The 16,292-nt window shown below is 59.0% G+C and overlaps 1 protein-coding gene across 2 annotated transcripts in view; it reads right to left on the reverse strand.

The window, feature by feature from the left end:
* MAD1L1 (mitotic arrest deficient 1 like 1) overlaps positions 1-16,292 on the reverse strand; it is a 319,426-nt gene that overhangs the window by 111,804 nt on the left and 191,330 nt on the right. For both annotated transcript variants that reach the window (XM_030849542.3, XM_060285821.1), the window contains one exon: positions 10,015-10,071. In XM_030849542.3, the coding sequence (XP_030705402.1) occupies positions 10,015-10,071 (57 nt within the window). The remainder of the gene's footprint in view (positions 1-10,014; positions 10,072-16,292) is intronic.

The raw sequence follows: 16,292 nt of genomic DNA on the forward strand, positions 1-16,292 counted from the left end.
GGCTGCCCTGGCACAGGAAGAAGACAAGGGAGCACGGGAAACACATCCATACCGCGCTCTGCTACTACCTATTTCGTACTTCACTGACAGCAGTCCGTATTTGAAGTTTGTTTGTAGAAAAAGAACACAAGGCCTAATTGGACCGCCTCTTCTGAGGGGCGCTGCTAAATGACCGAAGGCCGAGAGCTCCGCTGCGGTACCCATTCAACGGCAGATTTACCTCCCGGTGGACAGCACTCCAAAGGAGAGCGTCTCCTGGGGTCACCTGCACCGCAGCCCACACTCCCGCCAGCTAGAGCCGCCTCCTCCCTGAAGGCCTCCCTCCTCGTTTCCGAATTTCATCTCCATGATGAAACATACACTGCTATAAATTATTTTTCTTTTGTTTCCTCTTTGTCCTACATGTAGACACTACTGAAAACTGACATTTGTAAAACCATGTGCAGATGGGAAAGGAAGGGGACTCGACAAAGCGTTTGCTATCAGAGGGTGCTGGGTCTCACGGGCCAGCCTCACCTGGTGGCCAGGCCACGTGCACGGAGCAAAACCGCCACGGCCTGAATCTCCCTCCCGCTCAACTCCGTCCCCTGAGGAAGAGCCCTGGGGGCAGCACCTGCAAAGGCCCCCCAGACTGGCCGAGGCAAAGGACGGGACGTTCAGGACGTCTGCCGTCCAGGACGTCTGCCACAGCGACCTCTCCAGCCCACTCCAAGTCTCCACGGCCATCGAGGACCCAAGGGCCCTTGAGAGCTGGTTCTCCTCGGAGGGACTGTCTGGGTCGACCCTGACCCTCCATCTGCAGCAGGGTTGGATCACAGGGCAACATATGCGACTAGAAAGGAACTGAGTCTGTGCCCGGGGGGGAGACAGGCCGCTATCTCGGGGGCAGCGGAGGCACCTACGCGTGGAACGTCCTCCTGGGATGCCAAGGGCTGGCCCCAGGAGAGGTAAGAGCGGGCATGCAGGGAGGGGGTTCCAGATGGAGGAGGAGGGGCACCCAGTGGGACCCGGACCCAGAGGGCAAAGGCGCGGAGGCGTGAAAACCGGGAAAGCAGGAAGCGTGCCAGGGTACACCGACTTTGGTTTCGTCAACTGATTCTCACGAGTCTCTGTGCTGGGGCGACCCTAAAGCAGCAACGCACGGTCCAGCACCTTCGGGAAGAGGCGCCGGCGCTCCAGGGAGCCGGGGAAAGCAGGGCCAGGGCAGACCTTTCTGGAAGGGCCCTGGGGAGGGGGCAGGACCCCCCGCGGCTGGGCTGCCTACCAGGGGCTGCATGAAGGCTTTGGGTGCCCCCAGCACCAGTCCCGCCCCCGGAAAACCGCCCCCCCCCCCGCCTCGCCCCGTGCCCCACGCCGGGACAGGGAGTCGGGCCGCTGTGCGAACAGACCCCTCCGTGCCTCTTCACCTGGCCCACCGGCCCCCCCGGCCCCCCCAAGGCCCAGAGCGACAGCCACATCCTCCACGACACGGCGATGAGCCCAGGCCGGCCAGTGACTGTGCCCTGCCGGCCTCCTCGCTCACACCAGAGCCAGGCGACGGTGCTTCTGGCCGCGACGGGGGACCTGGGATACCACCGAGCCTCCCTCCTGGAACAAGCACTGAACAGTGGGCAACACGAACAGGATCCCAGAGAGACGGGGACCACGAGGCCGACCCGGCGCCCGGTCTGAGGAGAGTCCAGGACGCAGCACAAGCCAGGGGGAGGGGCAGAGCCAGGAGTGCGGGAGGCCGAGGCAGCCAGAGGCCACGGCACGGGGTGGGCAGGGGGCCCCTGAGGACCCCGCAAAGCCGACGGCATACGCGGGAGAAACGAGGCGCTCGGGCCGAGGACTGAACCACGAGGAAGAACGAGAGGGACCAGTGCTGCTCCCCGCAGCCAGGCTGCAGTCTCTGGGTCCACGGGGCGCTGGGCAGAGCCCTCAGGAAGGCATGGTCACCCCAGCAGAGCGCTGCTCCGGCACAGCCCGGGCCCCGCGGGGACCTGCCGCCTGCACTGCCCTGCGCCCCTCTGCTGACAAGGCCCCTCCCTCACCGTGTCGTAAGACGTCAATGCTAACGGTCCTCAAGGAGAGCTCGCTAATACAGCATGACCTCCAAATAGAGACCGTGAACTTCAGTTTAATTCAAGAGGGCAGCTGCTCATGCCCGGGCGGGGGGCGGGTACCCAGGCCCACAAAGCAACAGCCAGTGTGGGGAGCAGGGGACGTGCTCTCCCCTCCCCCGACAGCGACTCTAACTAACACGGCCACGGCTGAGCACCAGGCAAGGGTGCTCACGCACACGAGCTGCACACAAGTTCCACCACAGGAGCCCAGCCCCTGTCAAGCCCCACAGACGGTCATGATGGGGCTGAGGGCCCGGGCTTCCAGAGGTGCCCACACAGGGCCCTCAGCCCAGGGATCCAGGCTGCTGCCTCCTCCCCAGAGCCCCCATCCGGCAGGGCTCCCAGGGCTCCCAGAGAAGACAGGCTGCTGAGAGCAGAACAGAAATCCTCATAACACTGTAAAGCAACTATACTCCAATAAAAATTAATTAGAAAAAAAAAAAAGCAGGAGGAGAATCCTGGTCAAAGCATACTGTTCTGCTCAGCTCTGGACCTGTCAAGCACCCAGGAAGGTCTCTGGAAGGGCTGCTGCTTCCTGGTGAGGGTGGGAGGGTCTGAAATGGACCCCCTTTGTCAATTTCCATCCCAGCCTAGAAGGACACACGGGTGCAACAGGCCGCAGGCAGCCACCAATGGCTCACCCAGCTGCTGACCTGAGCTGGGACACACCTTCACCTCAGAAAAAAAGAAGCCCAGCTGCAGAGTTTCCACCCTAGAAGGCCATTTCTTGAGTCGGCACATTTGCTAAGAAAGAGAACTCTCACAAAATCCCTGGGGACCAGGGGCTGGAGAGATGGTCCAGGGTGGCTCAGCCACGGGTGCAGGGACGCCAGGAGCAAACCACGTCTAGGCAAACGCGCGGGGAGGCCGTGAAGACGCTGTGAACTCAACAGCGCGGTGAGCAGCAAATCGTTCAACGCTGCACAGTAAGAAAGCGGGAGACGAGACAGCGCTACGCCAGAGAGGGTCCCACGGAGACGCGAGGCGTCTGCGAGCCACAAGAACAGCCCGTGCTCAGAGCCGGGTGAGGGAGGGACGTCTGTCGTACGTGATTTCCCCCGTGGAGTTATGCCCATGACTTTAGCAGATAAATTAGCCAGTTTCTAGTCTGCGGCTGTTACAGTTTTGCGGGGGGGACCCTCTGGGGTTTTCAGTGTCCACGTCTCAAGTGCCCACCTTCCCGCGACCCCAGGTCACCCAGTGGCAGTGGACCTAGCAGCGGGGTGAAAGCAACATGCAAGTAACAGGAAGGATAAAACACCCGGGAATCAAGCTAACAAGAAACGTGCAAGGCCTACTAGAAGGAAACAGCCGTACTCAGGTGAGGTCGTGAGAGAAGCTGTGAACACGCGGCCGCAGGGCGCTCCAAGCGGGAAGAACAGGAAGAACCGACCCTGCAGGGAGCTGGCGCTGCCCGTGGGAACCCGTCCACGCAGCACGAGTCCACCAGGAGGCCCACCTGAAACCTGGCAAGCGAGCTCTAGACCTTCCCTGGGACGGAAGATGGGAGAACACCTAACAAGATGCTGAGAAGGAAAATGATAAAAGGTCGTGCTGTTGTCCGGTGTGAAAGCCACGCGGAGGCCCCGGTGACAGCGGCTGCGAGCTGTGCTCGTGCAGGGACGGCGGGCACTGCCCCGCGCCCAGGCCAGCCGTCATGCCGCCACCTCCGCAGGCTGTGTCTCTAGGAGCCAGGCAGGGCCTCGCAAGGCAAAAGTTTAAATCACCCACGTTTTCTAATGAGACCTTTGCAAACTGGGCAAACCCCCAAGACTGGGTGCCCAGACTGGGAGACCCCGGGGACGCACTGCGTTCCTCCGCGTCTGCGTCCAGTGACTCAGCACACACTTTATCACCGCGTCCTGGTGCCGGCCCCGGGCGAGGCCCAGCCCCACAGGTTAACTGGCGTAAAGAGGCAGCGCGGTGCCCACGGTGCTCTCACAGGGTCTGCGCCCCACCGGCCACCTGCCTGCTCGCTGCAGCTCCTCCACAATGACCACCTGGGGGGCAGGACTGAACTGAGATGATCCGTGTGCAGCGCGCAGCCTGCAGTGGCTGCAGCGTCAGGCCCCGAACCACGCCTGTGCCGTGGACCACAGTGGTGGCGATGCTGACGGTCAGAGTGCACTCGAGCGAAGGCGGTGGGACGACAGCGCGTCTGCACAACGGGGCAGCGACAGGCACCGCTGCAAGGAGCACTTAGCTCCGTCCTGAGGGGGAAGCAGGCTCTGCGGGACTGGAGAAACATTCCAGGAGGTGGGAACAGCATGACGAAGGGCATCACGTGCTCAGCGACAGCAGAAGGGCCTGGGGCCCAACAGGGAGGAAGCGAAGACGTCCACATGGGAAGGTGGGGAGCACGGCCGGCCGCGCATCACAGAACAGCACAGGCTCCGCCCCTGGACGCTGCCCCAAACAGGAGACGCATTTAACGCCGCCCCGTCCCGCGCGCATGCTCACTTCCCTCCCGGGGGAGGAGCCTCGTCCTGAGACACGAGGGCCTCCGTGGGGAGGCAGCCAGCCTCCAGCCGGCCTCCGCGGGGCGAGCGGGAGAAGGGGCCCACCTCAGAAGCTCAACCAACACGTCCCAACAAGTCCCTCGGGTCTTTTCAAACACGTGCACTCACGCCTCCGTGCGAGGCTCCTGAGAGATCAGCGTTTCTCTCGGGGTTGAGGAGGGGAAGGCAGGTGTCCGGGATGGAAGAGAAGGCGCAGAGGCTCCCAGGCGGGGGACCCGGGGCTGCGGGAGGCCCACTCCTCATGGTGCCACTGGGCACCTCCTCCGATGAGCCTGACCCACACTCCTGCCAAGGACGAAGTTCTCCAGTTGTGCAGGACAGATCCAGAACGCGAAATGAGTCACCACCACGCACAGAGGTGCTTTTAGTAATTCACGGGAAGCAGCTGGCAGACTGCGATAAGGCCGGGTCCTCCAGCGGGGGTGGGGTGGGGGGGGCACACGGGCGATGGCTGCCAGCGTTGAACAATGGAGGCTCGCACCCCCTCCTGGTGATTCACCGGCCCTCGACGCTGGGTCGATGATGATGCAGTGTCAGCAAGGCCCACTGCGGTGGGCACAGCCCCTAGCAGGGCCACAGGTGGTCTCGCCACCATCCTTGCGATCCATGCTCCAGCCCCTCGGAGCCAGAGCAAACGCTGCTGGTGCTTTTGCGGAAGGAGAGCCCGGGAGGCCTGCGCGTTCCTGGACCCGCCTTGCGGGGCTGTCCTCAGGTGGCAGAACCTTGGTGTAAAGCGCTTGCTATCAGGAGGCCCGCAGCAGCCTCAACATGCGTAGCCAAGACCACACTGCCCGCTTCGAGCTGCACCGAAGCAGGAGAGCAGTGGGGGGCGGGAGCTAGTCAGCCGGGCCGCGCGTGCTCTGCCCCCTGTCCGGGAAGTGCTTCCGGGGGGGGCCCTGGGAGGCGGACAGTGGCACGGGGCTGTGAGGGGCAAGTCCCCAGAGTCAGAAGACGAACATCCAGTCCTCGCTCCCTGAAGTTATAAAGCACTGCAGCACTCTTTACAGTTAGGGTCAAGGGCTTCCCTGGTGGCACAGTGGTTAGGAGTCCACCTGCCAGTGCAGGGGACATGGGTTTGAACCCTGGTCTGGGAAGATCCGACATGCCGCAGAGCAACTAAGCCCGTGCGCCACAACTACTGAGCCTGCGTTCTAGAGCCCGCGAGCCACAACTACTGAAGCCCATGTGCCTAGAGCCCGTGAGTCATGACTACTCAGCCCGTGAGCCACAATACTGAGCCCGTGAGCCACAGTTACTGAGCCTCCGCTCTAGAGCCCGCGAGCCACAACTACTGAAGGCCATGTGCCTAGAGCCCGTGAGTCATGACTACTGAGCCTGTGAGCCACAGTTACTGAGCCTGCGCTCTAGAGCCCGCGAGCCACAACTACTGAAGCCCCTGCACCTAGAGCCGGTGAGCTACGACTACTGAGCCCGTGAGCCACAACTATTGAGCCCACGTGCGTAGAGCCTGTGAGCCACAACTACGGAAGTTCATGTGCCTAGAGCCCGTGCTCCGCAACAAGAGAAGCCACTGCAATGAGAAGCCCGTGCACGGCAACCAAGAGTAGCCCCCGCTCACCACAGCTAGAGAAAGCCCGTGCGCAGCAACGAAGACCCAACGCAGCCATAAATAAATTAATTAAAAAAAGAAAAGAAAAAAGAGCATGTTTAGTTAAAAAAAAAAAAGAGTCAAAAAAATCCTTTTGGGCTTCCCTGGTGGCGCAGTGGCTGAGACTCCGCCTGCTGATGCAGGGGACACGGGTTCGTGCCCCGGTCCAGGAAGATTCCACATGCCGCGGAGCAGCTGGGCCCGTGAGCCATGGCCGCTGAGCCTGCGCGTCGCGTCCGGAGCCTGTGCTCTGCAACGGGAGAGGCCACAACAGTGAGAGGCCCGCATACCGCAAAAAAAAAAAAAACCTCCTTTCTGCAGCCATGGCCGGCCTGATCTAATTAGGGTGAGGCGTGTCAACGATACAACTACAGCCAGGGACGTCTTTCCTTGTGATATCAATTGCATTTAAAGAAAAAAACATGAACTGTGCTCACACTTACTAATTATGTTTGCTAATTATCAACAAAAAGTCAGACCGCCTTTGTCTTGTCATCTGCAATTAGCTAAAGATGCTTAAATTTTTCTTTTTTTCTCTCTCCTTTCCTACCTAGTGAACTGACTCTGGGCCAGCAAACAGCAGGTCAGCAGCTGCAGGTGGGAGAGATGCTCCAGGAGCCGGGGCCCCGTTCGCAGCTGTCCTGGACAGAGGGCCTGGGGTTACAGTCAGCAGCCCCCGGATGCAGACTTCTCACCGTCCAGACCCAGAGGAGCCCTGCCCTCCCAGCACCGGAGACGCCCCCAGTGGCACCAAGGCTGTCACTGGAATGGGTGGGAGGGGTGACTGTGCCCGCCCCCCCGGGTCCCACAGTGCACTCTGGGCCACTGTCCCCCTCTTCAACTTCTTACTTCTCCATCCCCTCAGGGGTTTACACGAGAGCAGAAACCTCCCCCTAACCAAATGCATGCATTTTCTGGGTAATCTCACTCCCTGAGGGCTTGACTACGGACCTGTCAGGCTTCTAGCTGCCAGCCCCTGCACCAGCCTGCCTAGCCTTCATCTCCTCGGGGGCTGCAGGACACCCCTGGAACCAGTTCGGGAGGGAGAGCAGGGGCTCACACAAGCTCCTGGACTGAGTGTGGCTCACCTGCACTCCTGGGCCCCGGGCACCGCCGTTTCTCATTTTCCCTTTAACTCAGAAAAAGAAGGGGGAAGTGAAATAACACGAAATAAGCTAAAGATTAGACCATCAAAGGCAGAGATCAGACCCAGAGAAGGGACTTGAGGACACGGGGAGGGGGAAGGGGAAGCTGGGACGAAGTGGGAGAGAGGCATGGACATACGTACACTACCAAACGTAAAACAGACAGCTAGCGGGAAGCAGCCGCAGAGCACAGGGAGGTCAGCTGGGTGCTTTGTGACCCCTCAGAGGGGTGGGATAGGGAGGGTGGGAGGGAGGAGATGTGGGTATATATGCATATGTATAGCTGATTCACTTTGTTATAAAGCAGAAACTAACACACCATTTTAAAGCATTTATACTCCAATAAAGATGTTTAAAAAAAAAAAAAAAGGCAGAGATTAAAAACCTGTCTGAGGAGACAGCTACAGCCCAGACCCAAAAGCAAGCAAGAAAGAACCAGTGTAAGGGGCCCACAGCGCCTGGCTTGCGCACACGAAGGCCGCCGGCACCTCATCTCCGCACATGGCCGTCAGCTCAGGCAAGGCCAGGCCCCGCACTGCTGCCCGCCTCTGCAGGGTCAGTACCACTGGGACAAGGCACGTTTCATCCGAAGCTCCCCATGGAGCACAGTCCCCAAGGTCCCCCAGTGGCCTGCGCCGAGTCTGGGGACACCAGGCCTGCCGGAGGCTCTCCACCCTGGCTGACATCAGACTTGCCCAGGAAGACATGAAATGACACCCCTGCCTGGGCCCCCCCCCGACCAGTTCTAACTTAATCGGTCTAGAGGAGGGAACAGGTGTCAGGATTTCAAAGCCCCTGGTGATTCACACAAGGGACGGAAACTATACGGGTTGAAACTAAAAAAGAGCACAGGCTGGAAGGCACACAGCCCTGCGGCCCTGCGGCCCTCGGGGTGCCCCGGCCTCCCCAGCTCAGCGCCCACCCTGGCCTGAGGGCCAGAGCCAGTGGCCAAGTGCAGCAGGGTCTGTCCTCCCTCTTGCGCGGGAGGCACCGGCTCCTATCCACAAGCCCCAGGGCCAGGGAAGGGCTGAGGCATCAGCTCCAAGGCATCCTCACTTCTCAGCCTTGAGGCCTCGGGCATCAGATGCCCACGCACCTCCTCCTGCCTCGTGCACATCACGGAAACACAGCCCGAGGGCACACGCCGACTCAGGCCAGCACCGAGGGGGCGACAGAGGAGACACAGATCACTGAGTCCTCAGGACCTCATCAAGAGGAAGCATCAGGCTTCAAGGACACCCCACCCCACCCCACCCCACCCCGGGCGGCAAAGTCGGTGGACGAGAAGGAAGCACGCTCCCCCCAAGCCCCCTCGCCCCCTCCCGCCCCGGGTCTGGAGGCCAGGCAGCTGCGCTCACTGCCCCAGGTGCCCCCTCCCTCAGCCAGCACGCAGTCAGGCTGCCTTCCCACCTCTAGGACTTCCGCAGGCCCAGACGTGCCCCTGCTGCCCCAGGAAACAGCTCTCAGAGGCTCACTGATGAAATCCCATCACCGGGAAGCCCTGGGCTCCTCTCACGGCTGCCCTTACACACGGGACCTAGGGTCCCTCGCTGCACATGTCCTTCTCTGACTCTGAGTGGAACTGCCCCCCAGGACAGATGCCTCGGACTGGAGCAGCCAGGCAGGGCTTGGCTCGCTGGGTACCTACCCACCGGGAACACCCAGGTGCTTCCCGGCCTTGACTCGGGGACTCCGGACGCCCAAAAGCCCCCACAGCCCAATGTACAACTGCCTCTCAGACCGCCACGCTTCCCCCGAACCCGCGCTCCCCGATCCTCCCATCCCACCCCACCCCCGATTCCTCGCAGCAGCGGTGGACAGAGCAAATTCAAGGATGTGTCTCTTCCACTCGGCGGTCACCCCCACTGTGCATGCCCACGAGAGGCGGGGCTGGGCGGCGCCGACACCGAGACAGGAGCCCGACTCCAGCCGCCAGTCCCAGTGCCCACGGCAGCTTCCCGGGTGCCCCCAACCCGGCTGGCATGTGGCCCGGGCAGAGCAACCCGATGACATGAGCAGATGCCCCTCCCCTCCCCACACCTGTGGCCCTCCTGTGCCCGGGGCTTCATCCCCTCAGCGCCCAGACCAGGGCCAGAGCGGCTCACGGTTTGTGCAGGATGAGGATGCCAGAAGGCCGAGTCCCTCTGGCCCCCAGTGGGTGGTAAGGACCCTCCAGGCACGGGGGCGCCAGCCAGGGCTCCGGGGTCGTGTCTGCACGCGCCCAGGTAAGGGCTCCCCCGGCTGCACGGAGGGCGGGGCGGACGTGATCTGACATCAGCAGTCAGCCCACGGCGACAGCAGAGAAACAAACGTGCCACAAAGTAGCCACGCGAGGCTGGAGAGCCCTGCGCTCAGCGTGCACACGCTCCGGGGCCCGTGGGGTCAGCGTGGGGTCAGCGTGTCGTGTGGCTGTGACCTGAGCAGGAGAAGCACCGCCGTCCCCACCTCAGAGCCGGCCGGGGGGAGCCCCGCAGTCTGTGCCAGGGGTGGAGGGGGTGGGTGTGTGGCCTGGGCCACGGCCAGGGGGCCACACGCCTGTGCCTGCAGGGCGGGTCCCGACGCGCTAAGGTACCCAGGCCCTGGGCTTCCCTTTGGCCACAAGGGCCACCAACCAGGCGTGTGCCTCAGGGACTCACCATGTCGGCTCTTTGTTTCTGGCCTCCCAGCTCCTCCAGGGCCTGTGACAGCTGAGCCTTCAAGACAAGACAGAAAGTGGGTCAGTGGGCTTTCTCCTCCTGGGGCCGAAGCGACCACCCCTCCCCCACCTCTGCCACATCCACTGCTGCCGGGGGAGACCCCGAATTCCCACTGTTTGGAAAGAGGGGCCGCAGGAACGTGATAACTCGCCAAGTCCGCCCCAAGCCTGCCGCCCGAAGGGGAGAGAGATTCGGGCTGCAGTCTTAGCGCCCCTGGTAAGAGGCCGGGGACCGGGCCACAGTCCAGCAGGCAGGAGGCACTGACCAACCACAGCGCTCCTCAAGAGGGGACCAGGACAGCGGGGGTGGGACACAGTCGTCGAGCCGCAACGGGGACAAGATGAAGCAACGGGCGCTGGATTTACCCTCCCTCCCGAACCAGCCAGAAAACCAGACGAAACCCCGGAAACAGTGGGTTCCCGGCCTCCACGACACGCAGGCAGCACAGGGCTCGGATCTGAGGGAAGGAAACGGGAGGCGTGGCCCCCACCGCCCGGCTCACAGCCCCGCCCCCTCAGGGCTCGGATCTGAGGGAAGGAAACAGGAAGGAAACAGGGGAGGCGTGGCCCCCACCGCGCCGGCTCAAAGCCCCGCCCCCAGCCCCGCCCCCTGGGGCCGCGGCGGAACCGGCGGGAGCGGCAGGACTGAGCACAGGAGGGAGACCGTGTGAGCGGAGGCCTCGCCGGGGAAGACGTGCCCGCGAAGCTGCCCCACGGCCCAGTCACGCGGGAAATTCAAGGCCGACAGCACCCAGTGTCGGAGGACCGGAGCAGCCGCGGTCCACACGCACCCCTCGGACGCCCGGCACTGGGTGTGGGCGTCGCGTACCCCCGGGGACCCCGCTTGAGCCCTCGCCGCCCTGGGTCGTCGTCTCACCTGGGAGAGGAGAGCGAGGACGTGGCGGCCGCCCACCTGGTGCTCACTCTGCACTCAGGATCCTGAGGCGGCGGTGACGACGGGGACCCCGCGGGGCGAGCCTTCAACGGGGGGCTCCGCCTGCAGCGAGGACCCCAGGGAGCAGGGGGCTGGCGGGGCCGTGGGCCGCGTCAGAGACTGACCGTCAGCCGCTCCTCACGGCTGCTCGCGTGACCGAGGCCGGGCGCTTCCTGAAGGGACGGCCTCCTGGAATAGCCTCGGGGAGGCACGATCCCTCACGTTACGTCCCGCCCTGGCCAGGCTGGGTGCAGTGGAGCTGGGGGGCAGGCACATGGCGGGGCTGGGGGGGCGGACAGGAGGAAGGGAACCGGCCGTCCCGGGGGCAGCACACCCCGGAGCAGGCGGGAGGGGACCCGTGACCGCAGGGCTGCGTCAGGCCGTCCGGGGGCATCACACTCCTGCCAGACCCCAGGCGCGAGCCCCCGGCCCACGCACCACGTGTGACGGCAAAGGGGGCACTGAGACCTCGTGTGGCCACTTTGATCTCTGAGTGAGAACTGCTGCCCAGCTCCCGCCAGCGCAGGGGCGCAGGAGCCCAGGTGCAGGGGAGAAGCCATCCCTGCAGCCGGGTGCAGGCAGGACAGGAGGCCGCAAAGCCCAAGGCTGCAGGTCTCATGGACAGAACGAGACCAGAGTCTCAGGCCCCCTGCCTCTCGGCTCCACTCCACACACAGGCTTGTGACAAAGTGGGAAGATAAAAGAGGCGAGGAAGCCGGCCGGTTGACAGGGGCCCGTCCAGGCAACGGCCCATAGACACACCGCTTCCACCTGGCAGCAGCCCTGAGGGGCAGAGAGGGCGCCTCCCCACATGGACGTCAGCCTGAAGGCAGGAGTGAGCCATGCTTCCCATGGCCGCAGAGCACGTCGGCACGTAAGCAGGCAGGCAGCGCACGTGCCGGCTCGGCCTGGAGCCGAGGCTCTGCAGGGAAGTCCTGGCTCCTGGGCAGCCTGCAGGACGGAGGCCTTCACCCCTCAGAACCCACCTCTGCAGCTGAAGCAGCCGATACCTCTCCCAGACCCGGAGCCCGCCAGGCCCCACTGGTGCTCACAGGGCCACAGTGGTACTTCCACAGCGGACCTGGACCCCGTCCTGGCTTCAACAGCTAGTGTGGTTACCCTGCAGGTGATGGGCCTAGGACCACAGCTGCAACACCCCTGGGACTTGTGGGAAGTGCAACGTTTCAGCCCCCCACGCCCCAGAGCTGGGGAGGACCCAGCAGATCTGTCTTCACGAGCCCTCCTGGCCACTCAGGCCACTGCAGGGGTGAAGCCAGACAAGAGAGATGAATCCCAACATCTCTGCGTTCCAGCCGTGTGACCTGGAACAGAGGCCTGGGCTGGGAGCGCCACAAGGTGAAGGAGCAGTTTTCAGCTGTTAGCCCCTCACAGAACGTGGACTGAGACACAACCACCCTCGGACCCGAACAGAACAGATCAACAAAACTAGGAGCTGTTTTGTTGTTGTTTTTTTTTAAAGATAAGCAAAATTGACAAACCTTTAGCTAAACTAATTAAGAAAAAAGATAAGGCTCAAATAAATAAAGTCATAAATGAAATCACCAAGGATACCATAAAAACACAAAGATTCAAGAACTACTGTGATCAACATTATACACCAAGAAACTGGACAACCTAAAAGAAATAAACTCCTAGAAATATACAAATAATCAAGAATGAATCGTTAAAAAAACAGAAAATATGGACAGACCAGTAAAGAGTAAGAAAAATCAATCAGTTAAAAAAGAAAACCAAAAACCTCCCTACAAAGAAAGGCGCAGGACCACATGGCTTCACTGGTGAACTTTACCAAACATTTAAAAAAGTATTAATACCAATCCTTTTCAAACTCTTCCAAGAAAAATCGAAGAGAAGGGAACACTTCCAAACTAATTTTACAAGCCTAGCATTACCCTGATACCAAAGTCAGACAAGAGGAAAAAAAAAAAAAAAAAAGACAAAAACCAAAACACCCACTGGCCAATATCCCTGATGAACACAGACGCAAAAATCCTCAGCAAAATACTAGCAAACTGAATTCAACAGCACATTAAAAGGATCATACACCGTGGTCACGTGGGATTTATCCATGGAATGCAAGGATGGCTCAACATGCACAAATCAATCAACGGGATACACATTAACACAACGAAGGATAACGCGATTATCTCAAGAGATGCAGAGAAAGCATCTGACAAAACTCATATCCTCTCATGACAAAAATTAATTAGCTACCAAAGGAATGTACTTCAACATAATAAAGCCCGTAGCTAATGTCATATTCAACCGTGAGAAGCTGAAAGCTTTTCTTCTAAAATCAGGAACAAGGCAAGGATGCCCACTCTCACCACTCATATTCAACATAGTACTGGAAGTCGTAGCCAGAGCAATCAGACAAGAAAAAGAAACAGAAGGCATCCAAAGAGGAAAGGAAGAAGTAAAATTGTCGCTCTGCAGATGTTATGATCTTATTTATAGAAAATCCTAAAAACTCCACAGGAACCCTGTCAGAATTAATGAACAAATTCAGTAAAGTTGCAGTGTATAAAATCAACATACAAAAGTAAGCTGCATTTCTATACGCTAATAATGAACCATCCGAACAAGAAACTAAACAGTCCCATTTACGACAGCATCAAAGAACAATAAAATACTTAGGAATAAATTTAACCGAGGAGATAAAAGATCCATATACTCAAAAGAGACTGAAAGCAGACACTGAAATGACAGATAAATGGAAAGACATCCTGTGTTCGGGGACTGGAAGAACTAATACTGTTCAACTGTCCGCACTACCCAAAGCAAGCTACAGGTTCAATGTAATCTCTATCAAAATTCCACTGGCCTTTTTGACAGAAATAGAAAAAAAACAAACTAAAAAGCTTCTGCACAGCAAAGGCAACAACAAAATGAAAAGTGACCTATGGAATGGGAGAAAATATTTGCAAACCATGCATCAAGGAGTTAATATCCAACATATATAAGGAACTCATACAACTGAATGGTTAAAAAAACCCAAAAGCCAATTAAGAAATGGTGGAAGGATCTGAACAGAAGTTTTTCCAAAGAATAAAAACAGCCAACAGGTAAATGAAAAGATGCTCAACATCACTAACCATCAGGGAAATACAAATCACAACCACAGAGATATCACCTCACACCTGTTAGGATGGGTATTATCAAAATGACAACAGACAGCAAGTGTTGAAGAATGTGTTGTGCACTGATGGTGCGAATGTAAGCTGGTGCAGCCACTACGGGAAAGAGTATGGAGGGGACTCAAAAAACTAAAAATAGAACATGGCCCTCGCCCGTTGCCTGTGGCCTCTGCACGTCAGATCCGTGTCCAACCGCAGAGGATTCCCAGAGCCCGGGTCTCTGGTATTATTTTCTCCCTGTTTGCCTGCCTTCTGTTTTCCATTTATTTAGCACGTTGCTCATCTTGTAACTCTGTCTCAAGATTTTCCAGTTTGTTTCATCTGTGCTTTTTTACAGGAGAGTCATCTCAAGATCCTTATATAAGGGGAGCACTAAACACTTTCACAAGAAAGAAAAAAATCTGGATCTGGTGAACAATGTAGGGTTCAAAAGCTGCTGTTCTTCCTGAAGCCAAGCCCCCCACGGCCAGGGGACGGCGACAGAAAGGCTGTGACGTGCGCCCTCACAGAAGTCCGGGAGGAGCGAGGGAGAGGGAGCAGTGTCGCGCCCACCTCCTCCTAGGCTGGGAGTTGGAAATCACTGCTGCACTCTGAAACTGGGACTTTCCACAGACCTCCATGCAGCAGCCAGCAGCACCATAATCTGGTTTAATTAAATAAATTAGAAAAACACACCAGGCTGATATCTTGAATCAAGGTGGCATGAGCCGCACATTTATAGCCCTGTCGACAGAGGAGGATTCATGACACATGCTACCGACTTCTGCAGCCGCTTTATTAGATGGAATAAGTAAAACCCGTGCAAAACGGCACCAGAGTCGGGCTGCTGGGATCCTCCCGATCTCAACACTTCTGCTTGGTGGTACCGAGATGTTTTTGCTAGAATCAAAGCGTGTTTCCCATTAGAACTGACTGATTAAGCTAAACGGGTGAAATGTAACGCCTCTCTAAGAAGTGGATGCATTTTTCAAATTCCCTGTGCCCACATCTGTGGGTCCCGCTCCTTCTCCAGCAAGTGAAAGGTAGGGCCGACGGAGCAGCACGCCCCCTGTACCTGTGAGAGGGCGCCTGCCGTGGGCACACCAGGGGCTGGCCAGGTCCCATGGGGCAGGCGCGGCAGCTCTCACGTCAAGCAGCAGGGTCTCGGGGTCCCAGACAAGAGGAGCTAGAAGAGGGGGCTGGCAACTACAGCCTGCCCACAAATCCAGCCCACCACCGGTTTTATCTGTAAAGTTTCACTGGCACAGAGCCACACCCACCATCTACTGACGGCCCACGGCTGCTCCTGAGCTATACAGCCGCAGAGCTGAGGGGCTGTGATCAAGACCACGTGGCCACACAGCCCACAGCACTCACTGTCTGGCCCTTTACAGACAACGCCTGCTGATCTCTGCGTGAAAAGCAACAGGAGCTTGGGGGTGAGCGAGGAGGTGGAGAGAGGCCAAGGAGAAGGGGGCAGTGGAGGTGAGAGGACAGAGCAGGGCAAAGACAGAAACAGACAGACACAAAGAGAGAACAGAAAGAAATACGGAAGGAAAGGGAAGAAGGCTGGAGGGAGAAAGAAGGGTGTGGTGGGGGAGGGGCGGGGAGAGGGGCCCTCACCTCCACCAGGCACCCAGAGCCCAGGGCGCCCCGACCCTGACGCCCAGGCAGCACTCTCTCAGGCGGGTGAGGGACACTAATCCGTCTACACCGTCAGGCCCGGGGGCTGTGGGGACGTCTTCCCTGCACGCACCTGGCTGCTCCCGGCGGTCCCCCAAGACAGCGGAACAAAACGGGGACCGTGGGGCTGCGAGCAGTGCTCTGCTCTCGTCTGCGCTGCCATGTGCCCCCAAACGGTGCTTGCATCACAGCCTGAGGACGGATGGGTCGCCTGGAGGCTCTGAGGAACCCTTAACAAACGGGTTCTGTAAAGTTACATAACTTCCTACCATCTGTCAATACGTGATGCTCAACTAATAAACTTCTGCCAGGCAGCTTGAAGCAGCTTCCAGAGGCTCCAAGTGCGGGTCGTTCTCCGAGACTCTGAGACGTGAAATGTTACCGTTTAATAGAACAAGAAGAGGAAAACTGCCCGAAGGACACCAGCCCCGCCCTGCACGGCTCGGCTCCGGCACGGGGCCACTC

This window comes from Globicephala melas, chromosome 15 (assembly GCF_963455315.2).
Source record: "Globicephala melas chromosome 15, mGloMel1.2, whole genome shotgun sequence".
In the NCBI taxonomy this organism is placed as follows: Eukaryota; Metazoa; Chordata; class Mammalia; order Artiodactyla; family Delphinidae; genus Globicephala; species Globicephala melas.